Source organism: Dipodomys ordii, unplaced genomic scaffold, assembly GCF_000151885.1.
Source record: "Dipodomys ordii isolate 6190 unplaced genomic scaffold, Dord_2.0 Scaffold76, whole genome shotgun sequence".
Taxonomy (NCBI): Eukaryota; Metazoa; Chordata; class Mammalia; order Rodentia; family Heteromyidae; genus Dipodomys; species Dipodomys ordii.
In genome coordinates, this window is record NW_012267292.1 from 4678530 (window position 1) to 4696143 (window position 17614).

At 39.1% G+C, this 17614-nt stretch overlaps 1 protein-coding gene and 1 pseudogene across 1 annotated transcript in view; one reads left to right on the forward strand and one right to left on the reverse strand.

The window, feature by feature from the left end:
• Positions 1-244: 244 nt before the first annotated feature.
• Positions 245-17614, forward strand: part of Scrn1 (secernin 1) — a 39375-nt gene continuing 22005 nt past the window's right edge. The window contains exons 1-2 of the mRNA XM_013024409.1: positions 245-406; positions 12418-12599. Of these exons, the coding sequence (XP_012879863.1) occupies positions 248-406; positions 12418-12599 (341 nt within the window). The 5' untranslated portion in view covers positions 245-247. The remainder of the gene's footprint in view (positions 407-12417; positions 12600-17614) is intronic.
• Positions 4992-5512, reverse strand: LOC105991725 (annotated as a pseudogene).

Below are 17614 nucleotides of genomic sequence, written 5' to 3' on the forward strand. Positions count from 1 at the left end.
TCGTATGTCAGTACACTTTGGCTGCCTCTGCAGTCTGTTGGAGTCTGAGTTAATTTAATCCCACAAAGTACTAAACAATGTCTGGTCTTTGTGGGGCTGTAATTCTACTCCATGGCTTCTACTTTCATTTGCCAACTCGGATGTCTTCATGAGCTAACTGCGCACAGTTGAGTGTTTGAAGTGCTTGCAATTGGAATATTTCATGTCAGGCCTGCTGCCATTCTCTCTCTGCTATTCTCTTTTCAGGATGGCTGGAGCACCTCCAAGTTACTCTTTCGTGGCTTTCCCTCCACGTACTAAGGATGGCCTGGTGGTGTTTGGGAAGAATTCAGCTCGTCCCAGAGATGAAGTGCAGGAGGTTGTGTATTTCCCAGGTGCTGATCATGAGCCTGAAAGCAAGGTGGAGGTGAGTCACGCTTCTGTCCACTCATTCACTTCCTCTCTTGCCTCACTTTTCCTCTAGCCACCTAACTTCTTTTTGGAAGCCTGCACCATTTTGAAATTGTCATGGCATTTATGCTCATTCCCATTTCCATTCAGGTGAGCTCATAGCCTTAAAAAAAAAAAAGAGTACGTGGAAAATTCTATTTTTAGTATGTTTCTTGTTTTATAATTTAGTAAAGTACTTTCATAGTTCCAAAGTTAAATATATAAAACAAGATAGGCTCATAGAAATCTACCTTCTATCCTTGTTTCTTTCAATGTATTTTCTCCAAAAGAAGAACGTGTTTGGAAATTCTTTGTTTAAAAATTTACATGCATTTTAATGAATTACACGCACATGTGCTGCTTTTCTCCAAAAAATTATCAATATTGTATGTGTCATCTATGTCTATATAATTTTCTCCACATCGTTTTTATTTATATTACATGTTATATTTATTAAACTTGTATGTTAGAGATCAAAATATACAGTATGTATTGTAGACGCTAAATATGCTTCATTGCATTGTATTTCACTCTGTAAATGTATCATTGCTTAACTAACCCTATCTGCTGCTGGATATTTTCCTCAGCCTTTTGCTGGGGAAATATGAAGGTGAAATGTGAATAATGTTGAAGTAAATAGTAGCCTTGCACATTTATCACAATGTCCATTCGGTCTTATTTGTTATCATGTTAAAAACTATCCATGAAGCTGGGTGCTGGTGGCTCATGCTTGTAGTCCTAGCTACTCAGGAGGCTGAGAACTGAGGATTGCAGTTCAAAGACAGCCTGGGCAGAAAAGTCTGTGAGACTCTTATTTCTAATAAACCACTCAGGAAAAGCTGGAAGTGGCTCTGTGGCTCAAGTGATAGAGCACTAGCCTTAAGCACACAGAGGTTCAAGGACACTGTGCAGGCCCTGAGTTCAAGCCTTAAGATTGACAAAAATAAAACAAAACAAAACTATCCATGAATTCCTGTTTATTTTTTATTTTTAGTTTTTAATTGTTTGTTACTCCTTCCCTTGCTCTCTCCCAGTCCTGTCTTGAGTGATTTAAAGACATCATTTTTTGTCAGTGTTTCTTGATGATGGCTGAGTCACAATGTAATTAAATAGATAATTTTGCTTAGTGTTTTCAAATTTCCTCCAATGGGTGTTTTACTATCTTGTGTTCTCGCCCACAGTGTATGACAATACCTGTTTCTCCATATTTCTAGAGTGTGTTGTTAGACTTTCAGATATCTATCTTATGCTAGTTTTATCTTCTATTTTTACCAGATTGTTTTATTGGTTGTATAGCTTTTTTGATGTTTTTCACAAATATATATATATATATATATATATAGTTTTATTTTGTTTTTCTATCTCTAATTATTTTTGTGCCTGATTTTTCTGGCCTGTACCTTGGTTAAAGTATAGGTAGTGAATCTTTGCCTTTGCGTCTAAACTGAATGTGGTTCCCATTAGTGCCTCTACGTTAAATAAGTTGCTAGCTCTGGGACTGAGTTTTATTTAGTTTTATCAAATTAAGAGCTCTAAATGAACTATTTTGAGTGTTTTTTTTTAAACAACACTATTCAGAAATAGATATATTTTGTTGGAAGTTTTTTTTCCATTAATAATGGAGTTAATCATTCAACTTTTTTCTCTGGCAAATTGAGACCTGTTTGCATTCATGTAATTTTGTGATATCTTTTGCTGTTGACGTCTAGTTTTATTCCAGTATGATATGACACAATACATTGAGTTATTTCAGTTTTCTTATATTTTCTAAGACTTGTTCTATGTCCTAGAATGTATTCTATTTTGGAGAAATTTCCATGGGCTGCTGAGAAGAATGTGTATTGTGCAGCTACTAGAAGAGATTCTCTGTAGGTGTCTGTCTGTGAAGTGTGGTCTGTGGCATCATGTAATTCAGAGGTTCCTATGTTGATTTTGTTTTGGATAACCTATCTCTTGGTGAGAATGGATTATTAGAGCCTCTCACTATTACTGTGGTTGGTTCTATCAGTGCTGGTAAGTCTAGAAATGTTTGTTTAATAAACCTACATGGATACTCCTGCTTGTTTTCAGGGTCCATTTGCTTGGAAAATCTTTGCCTATCCTTTAACACTAAAGCATACATTTTTCTTTGTCACTGAGATGTGTTTCTTGTAGGCAACACATGGTTTGGGTCTTTTTATTCCAAGTTACCATTCTATGTCTTTTGAATGATGTGTTGAAACATTAATATTGTATTTTCCCATTTTCTATTTAATTTATGTATATAATCTCTTCTATTTTATTTCTGTTATGTTTTCAGAAACGTAAAGAAAATTAGAGAAAGTGCCCATAACCTTCTCACTTTTCCTTCTAAGCTCTCCTTTATCAATATCTTGCATTAATTTGGTAGACTTGCTATAGATTGATAAATCAATATGGATGCAATATTAACTAAAATCTTTCATTTATTCTCTATGAGATTTTTACACCATGTAGTGAGATGTATCCACAATTATAGTGTCATAGAGGAGACTTTTTCTACTCTTAAAGTTCTCTCTACCCCTCATATAGTATTCCTTTTCTCCATTGCCATAGTTTTGACATTTTAGAAAATGTGTAATTGGAATTATATGGTAGATGGCCTTTTCAGATTAGTGGTACCTTTCACTTGTAATTTCTTCCATGTCTTTTCCAAGATATTTCAATGTTTGAATGTACTGCATTCACCTATTGAAGGACATGTTGATTGCATCCAAGCTTTGATAATTATGAATACAGCTGCTGAAAGCATTTGTGCCATTGCCCTGTCTCGTTCTCCTCCTTTCTTGTTTTTTAAATGATGGAGTTGTGTTTAGAGACTATGATTCTCATTGTCTTTTGGCACATGCTTCTGAGTCTGCTCTTTTTTTTCTCTCAGTGATGATAATTGCATTTAATTATTTATTTAGGTGTTTAAGGTCTTGCACTAAGTTTTTACAAGCTGGTGAACACTGAGAACTATAACCACACATTCCCAGATGGTATAAATATATGGCTGAACTAACACTAATACACATCATTATGTTATCAATTACATAATAGGACTAATTATCAAGTATCCAAATATTAAGTTACACAACTCAAAAGGCTTATAAAATATTAGATATCTGCTCAATTTCATTAGCAGAAACCCATTTATTTATTTATTTGCAAGAGAGGCTGGGAAGAGAAAGGGGGGAAACAAAAATAAGATGATAAACAACTTCTAAGTGGAGAAAATACAGTATCAGAAATTTAATGATTAAGAATTTTAGCTAAAACAAAGGATCTATACTTTAAAAATATTTACTAAATTAAAGCGCATACTCTACATGTTCTGCACAAGACAAAGGCAACATTGTACTAAAAATAATCAATAGCTCCCTCCCATATTTTCAGGCTCTCTCTGTGAAGCTGCACCTCAGAGTGCCAACATTAAATTAACTATAAGGCTTTTATGTCTGGAGACATTAGTAAAGACATGTGCTTCTGTAATAATGAAGACTTTCAAAATGGAGTTTTCCCATAACAGCATAGAGACATATAGAAAGACATTAAATAATGACCTTAAGACTTGGTAGAAAAAAAAATCAATGGTTACACAAACCTGACATATGAATGTGGGAGATGTTAACATAAAATGGGTAGGCAAATAGCCAGTTTGAAATGTTTGAAATGACTGAAGGAATAAATCATATAGGTCTTGAGTTTCTGGAATTTTGGTTCTAAATGGTATTAAAAATATACAAGTATTGTGCTGGATATTTTGGCACCTAATGTTTCTAAATTTTTTATATATTGATAAAGATTCTGGCATAGGAATATAGATATGTATATATATGCACATATATATATGCTTGTATATATGCACATATATATGTATATATGTGTATATATAATATATATACACATATATACATATATACACATATATACATATCTATATATATGTATATATCTATATCTATATATCTATATCTATATCTATCTATCTATCTATCTATCTATCTATCTATCTATCTATCTATCTATCTATCTATCTATCTATATATATTGGTTGGTTTTCTTGAACTCTGGGCCTGGGTGCTGTCCCTTAGCCCTTCAGCTCAAGGCTAGTGCTCTACTACTTGAGCCACAATGCCACTTCTGGTTTTCTAGTGGTTATTTGGAGATAAGAGTCTTATGGACTTTCTTGCCTGGGCTGGCTTTGAACTGCAATCCTCAGATCTCAGCCTCCTGAATAGCTAGGATTACAGGCATGAGCCACTGGTACCTGGCAGCATGGTAATCTACTTAAAAATGTAACTCAATGATTTTTAGGAAAGGCCAATTAATATAAGTGATGAGCACATTTTAAATGCTCGACAGCAAGAATTTTGTTTTTTCTTTTTACTAAGTGTCCAACTAGGTCAAGCAAAACCCAAACAGCAATAGTGTCAAGCTCGCAGCCTGAAAAACTGCCTTTCAATATTCCTATGGAAGTTTTACTAGACTCATTCATCAAACCAATATTGTTATGGCAAATTAGGTTCCACTTCTGAAGCAATGGCACCAGGCACCCAGTTTTATTGAATGCAATAGTTGTTTCTGTGAACATTGGCATCTTTAAAGATTAGCCGCATTTTAGGTTGGTACTTTTCCAAATACAGAAGCTGCTTGCTGTTAAAGGCTCCACGCCGCTTTTGTCTTATGAACTGTACTGCATTTTCATATTTCATTCCACCTTCAATTAGTGCCGGGGCAACAAGCACTGGAGCTCTCCCAAGGCCTGCAACACAATACACAGCAATACAGCAACCAGGTTCTTCACAAATTTTTATTTTTATAAGACTTAACCAGTCATTAACAATCTGGTTGGAGGGTAACACACCACCATCAAAAGGCAATTGAGAACATGGATGCCTTCTTTCTCCACCAGAGTAGTGTCCTAAGTTGCTTCACATATTCTTACGATTGTGGTAACTCCATACTTCTTAAGTTCCTCAATAAACTTGTTTAAGGCTGCATTGGTTGGATTGTGTGTAATAAGGAATCTCATGTTCTTGTATGTGACTTCCGCAGGAGCAGGGTGATTCATTTGAGCCATGTTAACTTACTTAAAACACTCAGTAGGGTTATTACGGAAGTTAAAAAGTTGAATACAGGAAAGATACAAAGAAACTGAAGTCTACTTCAATATACTCCACTTAAAATGCACAGTGCTTCATGAAATTGGGAGTAATGATAAATGAAATGAACCTCCTAACGGGAAGTAGCAACTCTTCAATCCAGTCATACTGAGGCAATAGAAGGCAAGTGTACTGAGGTTTACCCCCATCCGGTCAGAACTCTTGGAAAATGCTCTGTAGATTGCAATCCAACACTTCTGTGTCCAGGTTAACCACTCTTGTAGGGGCTTCTTGGTGGAGTAGAAATGGATTTCTACAGTTCACTTGTCTGCATAGAGGTCGTGCTGTGTCTGGCAGTAATCTCCACTGCCCTTCAGAAACTCCATAAATGTGTGACCAAGAACACCACAGAGCTGAGGAATATGTCTGCTCATTGAAGATTGTGGCCTCCTCATACATCCGGTCCCAAGGCAGCAGCTACAGGGCAGGAGGTGGTGGTGGTCGTTGCTGGGCATTGGCGGTGAAGGCCATGCGGGTGGCAGGGAGGCACCAGACTTCCATGCAGTGAGCCATTCCACGGAGAGACCGAGTCTGCTCATCGACTTAACCCCCACAGTCACACTCATCTCCACACTGTCTTTACCTTAGTATAGGATAGTGGGTGCTTTGCCACTTAGAGGCCTATGAGCCACAATTATTATCTTGTGACTTTTCATAAAAGTTACCAGATTTTTTTTTTAAACTCAGGAATGAGTACATCTCACAAAGCCATCTATTCTTCATCCATTTCGTGACTTTAGAGACACATGTCTTGAAATCCCAGGAACTTCTTTCCTGAAAATAACCACATGCAAAAAGTCATCCTGATTACTCATCCATCCCGCAACCCTCTGAGTTGTTCTATTCTTCCAGGAAGTCTGCCCTTCTACTTTGTCCACCCACCCTCTTGTCATCTTCTCATTGGTGGCATCTATCTATCGCCTACCATAGTCAAGTTTATTCTTCTTCAGACTAGGAGCATAAGAAACAAGTTGCTTTAGCACCAAAGCAGTTTTGTTCAGCTGCACAATTGGCTGACGAGAACATTAGAATTGTATATCTTTTTAGTCTTTTCTGTGTGAGCGTTCTGGGTTTTTAATGCTTTATGTTTGGGTTATATGATAAAATAGATAAATATGTGTGATTGTTTTTAATGCTTCTATGTCCTCTCTGAGGATGCTGTACCACTGATGCATCACACAGTGCATTCTGAGAACAGTACCTCCACTGACTCTCTGAATAATGGTATGCTGTGGTGTGTGTGTGTGTGTGTGTGTGTGTGTGTTTTGTGAGAGCATGCCCATTTATAGTATGTATCTATTATATAGTCAAACCTTCTATTTAGGAAAACATTGAACCAATATCAGAATACTGTTCCAGAATAAACAATGGATTTTGGGTACATTATTTCTACATGAGGACCAAGAAACTGGTTTTGTCAGTTTAAGGAGACAGAACTCTTGATTAGCAGAATTATATTTGATAAATAATACTTACTGAAAGTCTTTTATTATTCAGTAATAAATTTCATCTCCATTTTTTGTCTCCATTGCTTTTCTTCTTTTGGAAGGTAAATTTTAATTTATGTATTTTTTTACACTATATGAAGTGCTATGTAGACTCAATATTCTCAATGAGGTTATGTAACTTTCAGGTTTTGGGGTAGATTTTTTTTTTTTGTCAGTCATGGAGCTTGCACTCTGGGCCTGGGTTTTGTCCCTGAGCTCTTCAGCTCAAGGTGAGCGCTCTACCACTTGAGCCACAGTGCCACTACCAGTTTTCTGGTGGTTAATTGGAGATTAGAATCTCATGGACTTTCCTGACCCAGTTGGCTTTGAACAATGATCCTCAGTCCTAAGCCTCTTGAATAGCTAGGATTATAGGCATAAGCCACCAGCACCCAGCTGGGGCAGACTTTTTGGTTGTTTTTTCTTTCCATTATTAGTGAAAATACTTAGGAGAAGCATCACAGTTAGGAAAATTGTATGGTAGAGGCTATGCATGTGGGGCCACCAGTTCTGGTGGCCAGAGAGTTCAAGGGTGGACACAGGAGGATACTTAAGAAAGATCAGGTTTAGTAATGCAAAGCAAAGCAAAACAAAAGCAAGGCAAAAGAATGCCCTCCAGATGGGATAGTGGGCAGGCTCAAGATGGAGCATTGCAGTGGAGGTCCCAAATCTCAAGCTTTTATTGGGGTCTGCAGACTTGCGTTGGTTAGTACTGAAAACTGGAGTATTGTGCAACTCATTTCTGAAGACTGAGCTATATATCTTTAGCTCCTGCTTCATATTGAGTCCAGGAATTCATGGCCTTGGATGGTCAGAGCAAGGCTGTCTTTTCCCGCAGCTATAGAAATGATGCATGCATGCCATGAGTCATTTGTTAACATCAGCAGCCAAAATGAAATTTCTTATCATTATCCAGGTCATCATTCTCAGTAATGTGAGGTGAGAAATAGTGTCTTGCCTCTTTCCTTAGTTCACTGCTGAGCTCAGGCTTCCACATTGCATACCCTTACAGATCTCTTGAAGCTTCAGGGAAATACCAGGCAGTGTTCATCCAAGAGGTGGTTAAGGGCATTACTTGTCTTGTGACCTTGTAGTGTTTAGACTTACATGAACCTTAAGGTTCAAGTAGCAGGCCCATCACTGCAGTAAAAAGAATTGAAATCAAACATGCAAAAACCAAAGAAACAAATAAAAAAACCCTCAGTGATCATGAGCAATGTTTCTTTTTAGGTTTGCAGGTTTCTCCAAATCAAGCTGTTTCTCCAAAGCGTCCCATGTTCCCTGCCTTTGTTTCTCCATCCCCCACGTTTAGCTGACTCATCAGCGTATCTCACAATGGTTTTTGCTGGTGGTGCCAGGCCTGTGTTCACCAGTTGAGTACAGTAGGAAAGGCACAATGGTTGCGTTTCATTAACTGAAATGCTTATTGTGTGAGTGTCTGTTCCCTTTTCACCGGGTGGCATCCAGAAATAATGTGTGCTGGAATGAGGGTGGTGTAGGCGCCTGCATGAAGCTGATCTTGCTTATCATTTTTAACCCAATCCTTCAAGGCAGTAAAGGGCTTGCTCTGAAGGCTTTGCTTCTGTCTGGGAAGCCTTTTCAAGGCGTTTCCATCCTCCGTCATGGCAGGTGTGCCCATGCCAGACTTTCTAAACCTCATGATTTCCATTAGGCAGCACTGACATTTGCACTACCACATGAACTGTTCTTATATTGGCATGTGCATTTGGTACCCCAAAGTCACATTGCTGATGGATTAGTTTTATAAAAGGCAGAGTAGGACTCCCCAGGAGGTAGCAAGGCAAATTGCTCATCTCTTTATGGGGTCTATTTAAATAATGTAATAATTTAAATTGAGGACTGATCCACTTTGGTAAAGAGCCATTAAAGATACATCTATGCGGAGCTCTCTGTGGAGAACATTTTCTCTTTTGCTTTTCCTTTTCTAACAGGAATTTACCCAGAACATTTGATTTGGGGCATTGTATTGTTGTGTTGTTTTTAGTTTTAGGTTTTTTTTTTTTACACAATAAAGGTTCCAGGTTCTTTTTGGGTGTATTTCCTGGGTGAAACTTATGCTTCACTCCTTTGCTTCACTAATAATGTGGCCATGACTCAGGTTAGTGAATTTTATTTAGAAAAGTGACTAACTGCAGAGCTGATGTTCTAGATGGGAACTTTACAAAATTTAGCTAACTATTAATCTAGTATAAGTGTTCTTTGTGAAGTGTGCTTCCAACCTGTATTTTTAAATAATTTTTTAAATAATCAATTATAGGAGACTGATGTGATCATCTTTCCCTATTCTACCCCTAATTCTAGAGGTAGCTGTGATAACCCAGATTTAAAACACAAGGGAGCTATCAAAGAAAGGCCTTATTAGGCCCAGACTCCTATGTTCCTTAACGAAGAAGCCACAAGGGACCAGTGTTTCTCTGAGGCTTCTGCTGTTTTGGCTCATTGGCTTTCAGGACACTGCTTACTAGAGGTTGATTTGTCCCATCTGGCTACTTGGGGATCCCTTTTCTTCCTCATCATTCTAAATTTGGCCTGAAAAATGTCAAGTTGACTGCATATATTTTGAACTCCCACAAGGACCATCTGGTCTTTTATTTATTTATTTTTGGTTGCTGTCATTCTTTTTGTGGCACTGGGGTTTGAACTTAGAGGTTCATACTTACAAGGCAGATAATCTACCCCACTTGAGCCATGATTCTAGCCCTTTATGCTCTAGCTGTGTGTGTGTGTGTGTGTGTGTGTGTGTGTGTCTGGTGCTGGGGCTTGAATTGAGGGGCATGGGCACTGCCCCTGATCTTTTATACGCAAGGCTAGCACTTTACCACTGAAGCCATAGCTCTACTCTTGTTCTTTTGTTTGTTAATTGTCTCATGAACTTTCCTGCCTGAAGTTGGCGTCAAACCTTGATCTTCAGATACCAGCCTCTTGAATAGCTAGGATTATAAGCGTGAGCCATTGGCATCTGCCTTGCTCTGGCTGTTTTTGAGAATAGGACTTGCCTTTTCCCAAAGTGGGCCTGCCCTATGAGCTTTCTGTCTGCTGTCTGTACTTCTTGCTACAGCTGGTTATGACAGGTGTATGCCGTCACATCTAGCTGCTTCTGTTGAAATGTGACATGTCAGAATTTTTGCCTAGATAGCCTACAACTGTGACCTTCCTGATCTCATCCTCCAAACAGCTAAAGTTATGGGCATATGCTGATCTTTTTTTTTTTCCAGTTGATTGTGGGGCTTGAAGTATCCCTGAGCTCTTTTGTTCAAGGCTAACATCCTATCACTTTGAGCCACAGCTCTACTTCCAGCTTCCTCGAGGTTAATTGGAGATAATTTTCACAAACTTACCTGCCTGGGCTGGCTCTGAACTGTGGTCTTTAGATCTCAGCCTCCTGAGTAGCCAGACCAGTGGCCTGAGCCACTGGTGTCTGGCCATATCTGATCTTTTTGCTTCAGTGTGTAACATGCTTATCAGTTGGTTCTCAGCAGTACAGTGAGGACCTCCCTGAATCATGAACATGCCAAGCTCATCCTTGCTTCTTTCTCAGGCTCTTAGCTCTTTCTGGAATACCTTAATATCTGTCCCCATTCTTCAAAATAAATTCAAATGTAAACCATTTGACAAAACCTCTAGTCGCTTAGGTTCTTTTGAGCCCTTATTATGCTCCTTAGACTTTTGTTAGCCACATGTCCATCTATCCATCCATTCATCCATCCATCCATCCAAAAAAGAAAGGTTATTGATGCCTACTCTTCACCAGCCATAGGATATGTGAACTAAACAATCAAGACATCTCTTTCCCTTGTTGAACTTACATTCTAGATGGGGAGACAGCAATAGCACATGTTCAATAATGTAGTAATTTAGAAACAGTAAATGACATGGTAATGGGAAGTCATATATGGTTGATCAGATGGAGGAATAAGATGCCAAACATGTAGAATGGGCCGGGCTCAGTGACATGTACCAAATCATCATGGTAATTACAGTAATTTTGTGTGTCCCTCTCCTTCCTTCCCAGAAAAAAGGACAGAGACTGGCCATACTCTTTACACCAATAGAATTTGGCTTAAAATGCCTTGAATGTACTCAGTGCTCTATAACTGGTCAAATGGGTTTTTCAGGCTCACAGGTGGTCAGAGCTATGACCCCCTCAGATAACCTGGTACCCCAATCCAACCAGGGGCCATGATATGAGGAAAGAGAAGGAAGAATGGGTAGGTAAGGACGTGAGTGATTATCCTCACCCCAATAGCACAACTCTTCTTCATATTGACTAGTTTCATTATGTTTTTGCTTCTGTATGAGAGTTTGTATGAAGGAAGTGTTCTAAGGTTAAAATACTTTGGACAAAACAATTTGTTCTAAATCAGCTTCCTCGTTTTCCAGGTAAAGACACAGTGTGGCCTCAGGAAGGTGAGATGTACATGTCTAACTACAGTTCTAACATAAGTTTGAAATAGAACTCTCTGAGTTAAGGGCATGGCTCAAGTAGGGAGTGTGTGCCTACCATACATAAGGGCATGGGTTTAAACCCCAGCACCACCAATGAGGAGAGAAAGAGGGGGAGGTGAGAGGGAGAGAGAGAGAGAGAGAGACAGAGACAGAGACAGAGACACACAGAGATACAGAGAAAGAGACAGAGATAGAGAGAGAGAAAGGAATAACAAAAGTTTAGCTCTCTGGGATGGCTTCCTTATTATCTATCTTATCAACTTAATATGAGACTCTAGAGGGACAGACAGGAAAGTACATTGTTATTCAACAGTCCAGTGTCAGTATTATCATATTCTTCCCCCTTTTCTACCATTACTGCAAGCATGTTGGTGGTTTCTGTATTTCAGGAAGCATTGAGGATCATTGCAGGCTCAGGATACCTCCCATATCCAGACAATGCGTTTTCCCTTTACTCTGCATTCTATCAGGCTTTTCTATGAAGTTTCATTTGAAGCTATAGCTCATAGAACACCAAAGAAAAGTGGAAAAATATGCATATCATGAGTTTTGCGAATGAAAACAAAGATCTGTGTGTGTTTGACATGCTGATAGTTAGCTGTGATTATGGAGAGGACTAGTTATAAAATGTTAGAGCAATGATTGGCTGAATATCTGGTTTCAGACAATTGCTCTACATGGAGGTGTTGTGAATAGATTGGCTTGAGCCAAATAGACCGAAATTTACCACGGAAATCATTCCCAAGGCATTTCATGTTTTGACTATATTCGTACCTGATGAGATGGCTTATGGTAAATACCAAGGTGGGAAGTAAGTGGCACGTGGTATCTGGCATGATGGTGCTTTCTTTTTTGTTTTCATATTTTAGTGCACTTACATTTCAATTGACCAAGTTCTGAGGACCCATGCCATAGTGATAAGCAGACCTGCCTGGCTTTGGGGAGCAGAAATGGGAGCCAATGAGCATGGAGTATGCATAGCCAATGAAGCCATCAATGCCAGAGAACCTGCTGCTGAGACTGAAGCCTTACTGGGGATGGATCTGGTCAGGTACTGTGCATCGATTCTTTGAAGCTACTGTGTGGAAGAGGTTGGAACCAGGGTCAGGATATGTTTCCTTCTAAGCCTCACATTCTGTTAACACCTTCCTCCTAAAGATGATGTGTGTTTCTTCATAGAAATTTTGAGGTGTGAAAAAAAGAATAGCTCGTAATGGAACATTATTCAGCAATAAAAAAGCATCAAATACTGCAATGTGCTATAATATGATGATCTTAAAAGTATACCAAGTAGAAGCTAGAAAACTCACCTATTACATGACTCTATATGAGATATACAGAGAAGGCAAATTCAGAGAGGCAGAAAGTAGACTAACGGTTGCCTAGAGTTGGAGTGGGATGTGGCGGAATGGAGAGTGATTCCTAATGGGTATAAGGGCTTCTTTTTTGAATGCTGAAAATGTTCCAAACTTAGTAGTGATGGTGGTATAACTTTGTGTACAGGTTAAACTCACCAAACTACAGTGTAAATGGTTGAACTTTATTGTATTTGAAATACACTATTATTATGAAAGAAAAGATTTAAGGTGTAAAAAGCAAACCCTGAAAGAAAAAAGAACACAGATCACGTTTTTTTTTTTCTCCCCACTGTATATCTCAGTTGTCTTTTCTTCCTTTTCTTCTTCTCCCAACTTCTGTGTTCCAGAAGGAGCTCGATGTAGGTGCTGAAAGGGCAGGGATCTTTGTCTCTTTGCTCATTCCCATGTTATAAGCCCTGGGTACTGGCACGCAAAGGGTTAACAAATGACTACAGGAAATGCTAGGGTAGGTCAAAGCACATTTTCTAAGTGGCTTTCTTTTGACTGAAATAATGAGATGAAGTGGAATGGTGCCATAGTTGATGAAAGCCTAAGCTAGGAATTGGCAGTCTTGGTTTATAGAATAGATAGACCAAGTTGCATGTCTGTTGAGCCATGTTATCTCAATGTTTTCAACATGAGGTTTAGAGGAGATGACCTCTGAAGTCCTTCCTAAGGCTAACCTCCCATGAGAAGGAACAGGGATTTGACATTCATTTATTTACTCCATTATTTCATTATCTTCAAATAGTTGTACAAAGGGGTTTAAAGTCAGTAAATCAGTTTATAAGTACAATATATACAATATAATACATCAATGTCATCCCTTCCTGACATTGGTTTTTCTAAGGGGAAACTGTACCTTTGCACAGGAGCCTCTGTGACTCATTGCTTCTACCAACCTGACAGGAACGCTCTTTGGGTAAACCCTTTGCCTTTATGCAGTTCTTACCTTTCCTTACTATTCCTGGTTCTTATAAATGTGGAACAGCTTTCTCAAACTGTAGACAGGAAAGAAAAAGCCTAATATTTACCAGGAGGTTTGTCTTGATTCAAGTAATAAAATGTATAGAATGACAAAAGCTTTGAATTTATGTTTTGACAGCTCTCCCAGTCATTTTAAATTCCTGTACTTAGCAGTCTGAAAACCAAGAATTAGCAATGAAAAACATGACTTTTACATCTATGATTTATAATCTTGTGTTTTGAGTTGTTATATTTACCGTGTGGGATTTATGGAATTGGCAAAAATCATTATGTTGATTTTAATTTCTAAGGGATGATGATCTAAGTCTTCAGTAATTATTAACAGGCATGTCCCAGATACATTCTTTGCGCTAGATTCCGTGGTGACATGAAGAAACTCAAAACTCTTAAGAGATTTTATTCTGAATGCAAGGAGAAGACAGAAAATTGAGCAATGGAAAATTTAAGGTTTTTTTTAACAGGAGAGAGATGACTCATGGAGATCTAAGAGGTGATATCACAGGAATCCTACAGTGTTTTAGTGTGTGGCCTCTGGCAACACTGTTGGATGCTCAGAGATTGTCACAGGCATATTTGAGATGCTTTGAGGAGATGTGTTTAACTTGGATTTGTAGAACTGAGGAAGGGAGACAAAGAAGATATATTTGTTGTGCTAATTAGCAAGGCCCGTGACCGGTGTCAGGAGTAGGTAACCAGAAACAGCTGAACCATAAGCTTTTCTCTCTTTTGCTTTTGTTTTGCCTTTGTGTGCGCTCTCTCCCTTCTCCCTCCCCCCCTTCGCTCTCTTGCTCTCTTGCTCGCTCTCACTCAGAACTGGGATTTGAACTCAGTGTCTCATTCTTGTTCAAGAGCACTTGAGTCATATCTCCATCTCCAGCCCTATTTTTTTTGCTAGTTATTTCAAAGATAGAGTGGCAGGGACTTTTCTTCCTGAGCCTGGCAGGTTCTTCATAATACAACCACATGTATCTTCATAATGAGTAGGGCTTTGCCTTCAGTGTCTGGTTTAAGGTGTGGTCTCAGCATTAAGTTAGATATGATCAGCCAAGCCTGTAAGACTTTAAGGGTCCATTTCACATTAAGCAATTCCTAAAAATTACTCCTGAGCTAAAAAAAAAACCCTAAGATATTAATTTCTAGGGAAGCTCTAGGTGATATCTATGCTTTGGCTCCACAAACCAAGACTTGAATGGCCAGGTTCGAAGGCAGTGGTTATCAAAACATATCTGGTGAACAGACACTGCTAGGGACATGCTAGAAATGTAAATTCTCAGTTCCATCATTCTACTGAATCTAAATGTGTTTAGTCTGTTAAACAAGAGCAGGGTTTGCTCAATAAAAGTGAGGAACCACTGCTGGAGAGGAAGCTCTTCATGTGTTGACTGAACTTCTCAATTTGGGGCTCAGTATCTTCCTAGTCGTTGCTGTTTGTAACCCCAGTCCTTGCTTTGCTCTTGCTTGTCCTCATGATTAGCTGCCAGCTCTTTCCAGGACAGTCTCTGGGAGAGTAGGCTATTCACATTTTCCATTCCACTGGGAAGCTCTGTGAGAATGTAGCTGATTATTCAAAGAATAGAGTGGCTGCCCCTTATGTATTCTGGGACTTGTTACTTTCCCACTGCATATCAAGTTCATGTTCAGTTTCAAAAGAGGAGGCTTACATGAATGACAGCAGCAGTTCAATAGGAATTGACTAAAATAAAGGTACAGTTTGTATGTTCCTTAGTTGCTTGTGAGAACACAAGCATTAGGCAATCGTGTGAGAATTCATTTCTAGCAAGCATGGATGCTAGAATCTAAACTGTCTGTTTTGTGCTTTTCTTTACATCTTTTCCTCTCTCTCTCTCTCTCTCTGCTTGGGCACTGTCCCTGGGCTTCTTTTGTTCAAGCTAGCACTCTGCCATTTGATCCACAACACTACTTATGGCTTTATCTGAGTAGTTTATTGGAGATTACAGTCTCTCGGCCTTTCCTGCCCAGGCTGGCTTTGAACCACGATTCTCAGATCTCAGTCTCCTGAGTAGGATTAACAGCATGAGTCACTAGTACCTGGCCTCACACTTTTTTTAAAGATTGACAATTAGTCCTTTTTGTACAATGCAAAGGCACATGAACATACACACATGAACACAGAGTATCCAGCAGTTACACAGAAGCCAATAAAGATGGGATTTATTTTCTGATGTTAATGAGTCTCTTACAATTCTAGGTCTGTCTGTTGTGATAATGAATCTGGGCATCAATATGGAAGAGAACCAATGAGGCTTCAGCCTTCTTAGTATACAGGGACATGTTTAATAATCAATGAGGAACATCAGAGAGTAGTCTTTTCTGATAGTTTCATGTGTAAATGTGGTGTCAACCACAGGCCCAAAGACCAGGAGTCTCAGGTTCTGTCTGGCCACTTATCCCCCTATGCCAAATAAAAATACATGATGAAGGACAGAGGAAGGAGATTTATTACATGGCAATCATGGGAAGACAGCACTTCAGTCCATCTTCAACCATCCTCCAAGGTACAGACCTTGGCTTTTAAGGTTAACTGGGGAGAATTAGGGGCAGAAAGTGAGAAAACTATTAATAGTTAAACAGTCCCAGGACACAGATGAGGCCTAGTTGGCCACTAGCTCAGTCTTTGTCTCTGGAGGAGATCTGGAGAAGTTATTACTTTATTACTGGAGCCGAGTTTTGGCTGTTTGTACAAGATGATAAAAAAAGACACTGCCTATTTGAGGGACAGTATGCCTTCCACACAAAATGGTTATCAGTGAATCTGGCCTTTCTTGGTGACTGCAAAATTGACTGTAGTGGAAAATAGCTTAGATCATAGGTCCCATATACAAAGTTGGGGGACTTGTAGTTAAGTCCTAAGACCCAGCAAAAGCATCTTTTAAGTTGTCTTTTACATAAACACTTCCACTGTGATAGAGTTTAAGATGCCAGGATAGATTTTAAGATGCTTTATGAAAGACAATCCCTTGACTCTCTGAGCTGGTACCAGCTGGCCCCTGAAGGTCACCACTGTCTCTCTGTGTGTTGTGCCTCTTCCCTTTACATAACTGCTTTACATTTCTTTCATTTGCTGACTTATGCTCTTCTAACTGTTTAATGCTGGCATTAAAACTAAGTCAATCTCAGTGTTTCCAACATCTTCTCATTCTGAACACATTCATCAGCCCTCTGCATGTTAAACACACAAAATCCTTGAAATCAGGGGGAGAATTAGGAAAGATCTAAAGTTTGTTTTTAGTTGTTAGAAAATGTGAGAACTCACAGATAATGGAAAAGAGTCCCACTCAATACTTGTAGTGGAACCTATATAATTAAAGCCACTGCCTCCTGAACACTCTGAGAAGATATGCTTTGTGTATATTATTCTATTTAATCATCACAATACAGTGAAGTAGGTCTGTTCCTTATGTTTGGTAGATTAGGAAACTGGAGCCTTGGATGACTAAAGGGCTTGCCTAAGCCCTAGATCTAGAAGATGGCTGAGTCAGGACTACTAGTGCCTGCTAAGCTCTGGGAAAGGGATTGGGGGGCAGATTCCTCTTTTTTTTTTTTGGGTCCAGTCGTGGGGCCTGAACTCTGGGCCTGGGTGCTGTCCCTCAGCTCTTCAGCTCAAGGCTAACGCTCTACCACTTGAGCCACAGGTTTTTTTCTTTTTGCTTATGTGGTGCTGAGGAATCAAACCCAGGGCCTCTGGCATGCAAGGCAAGTG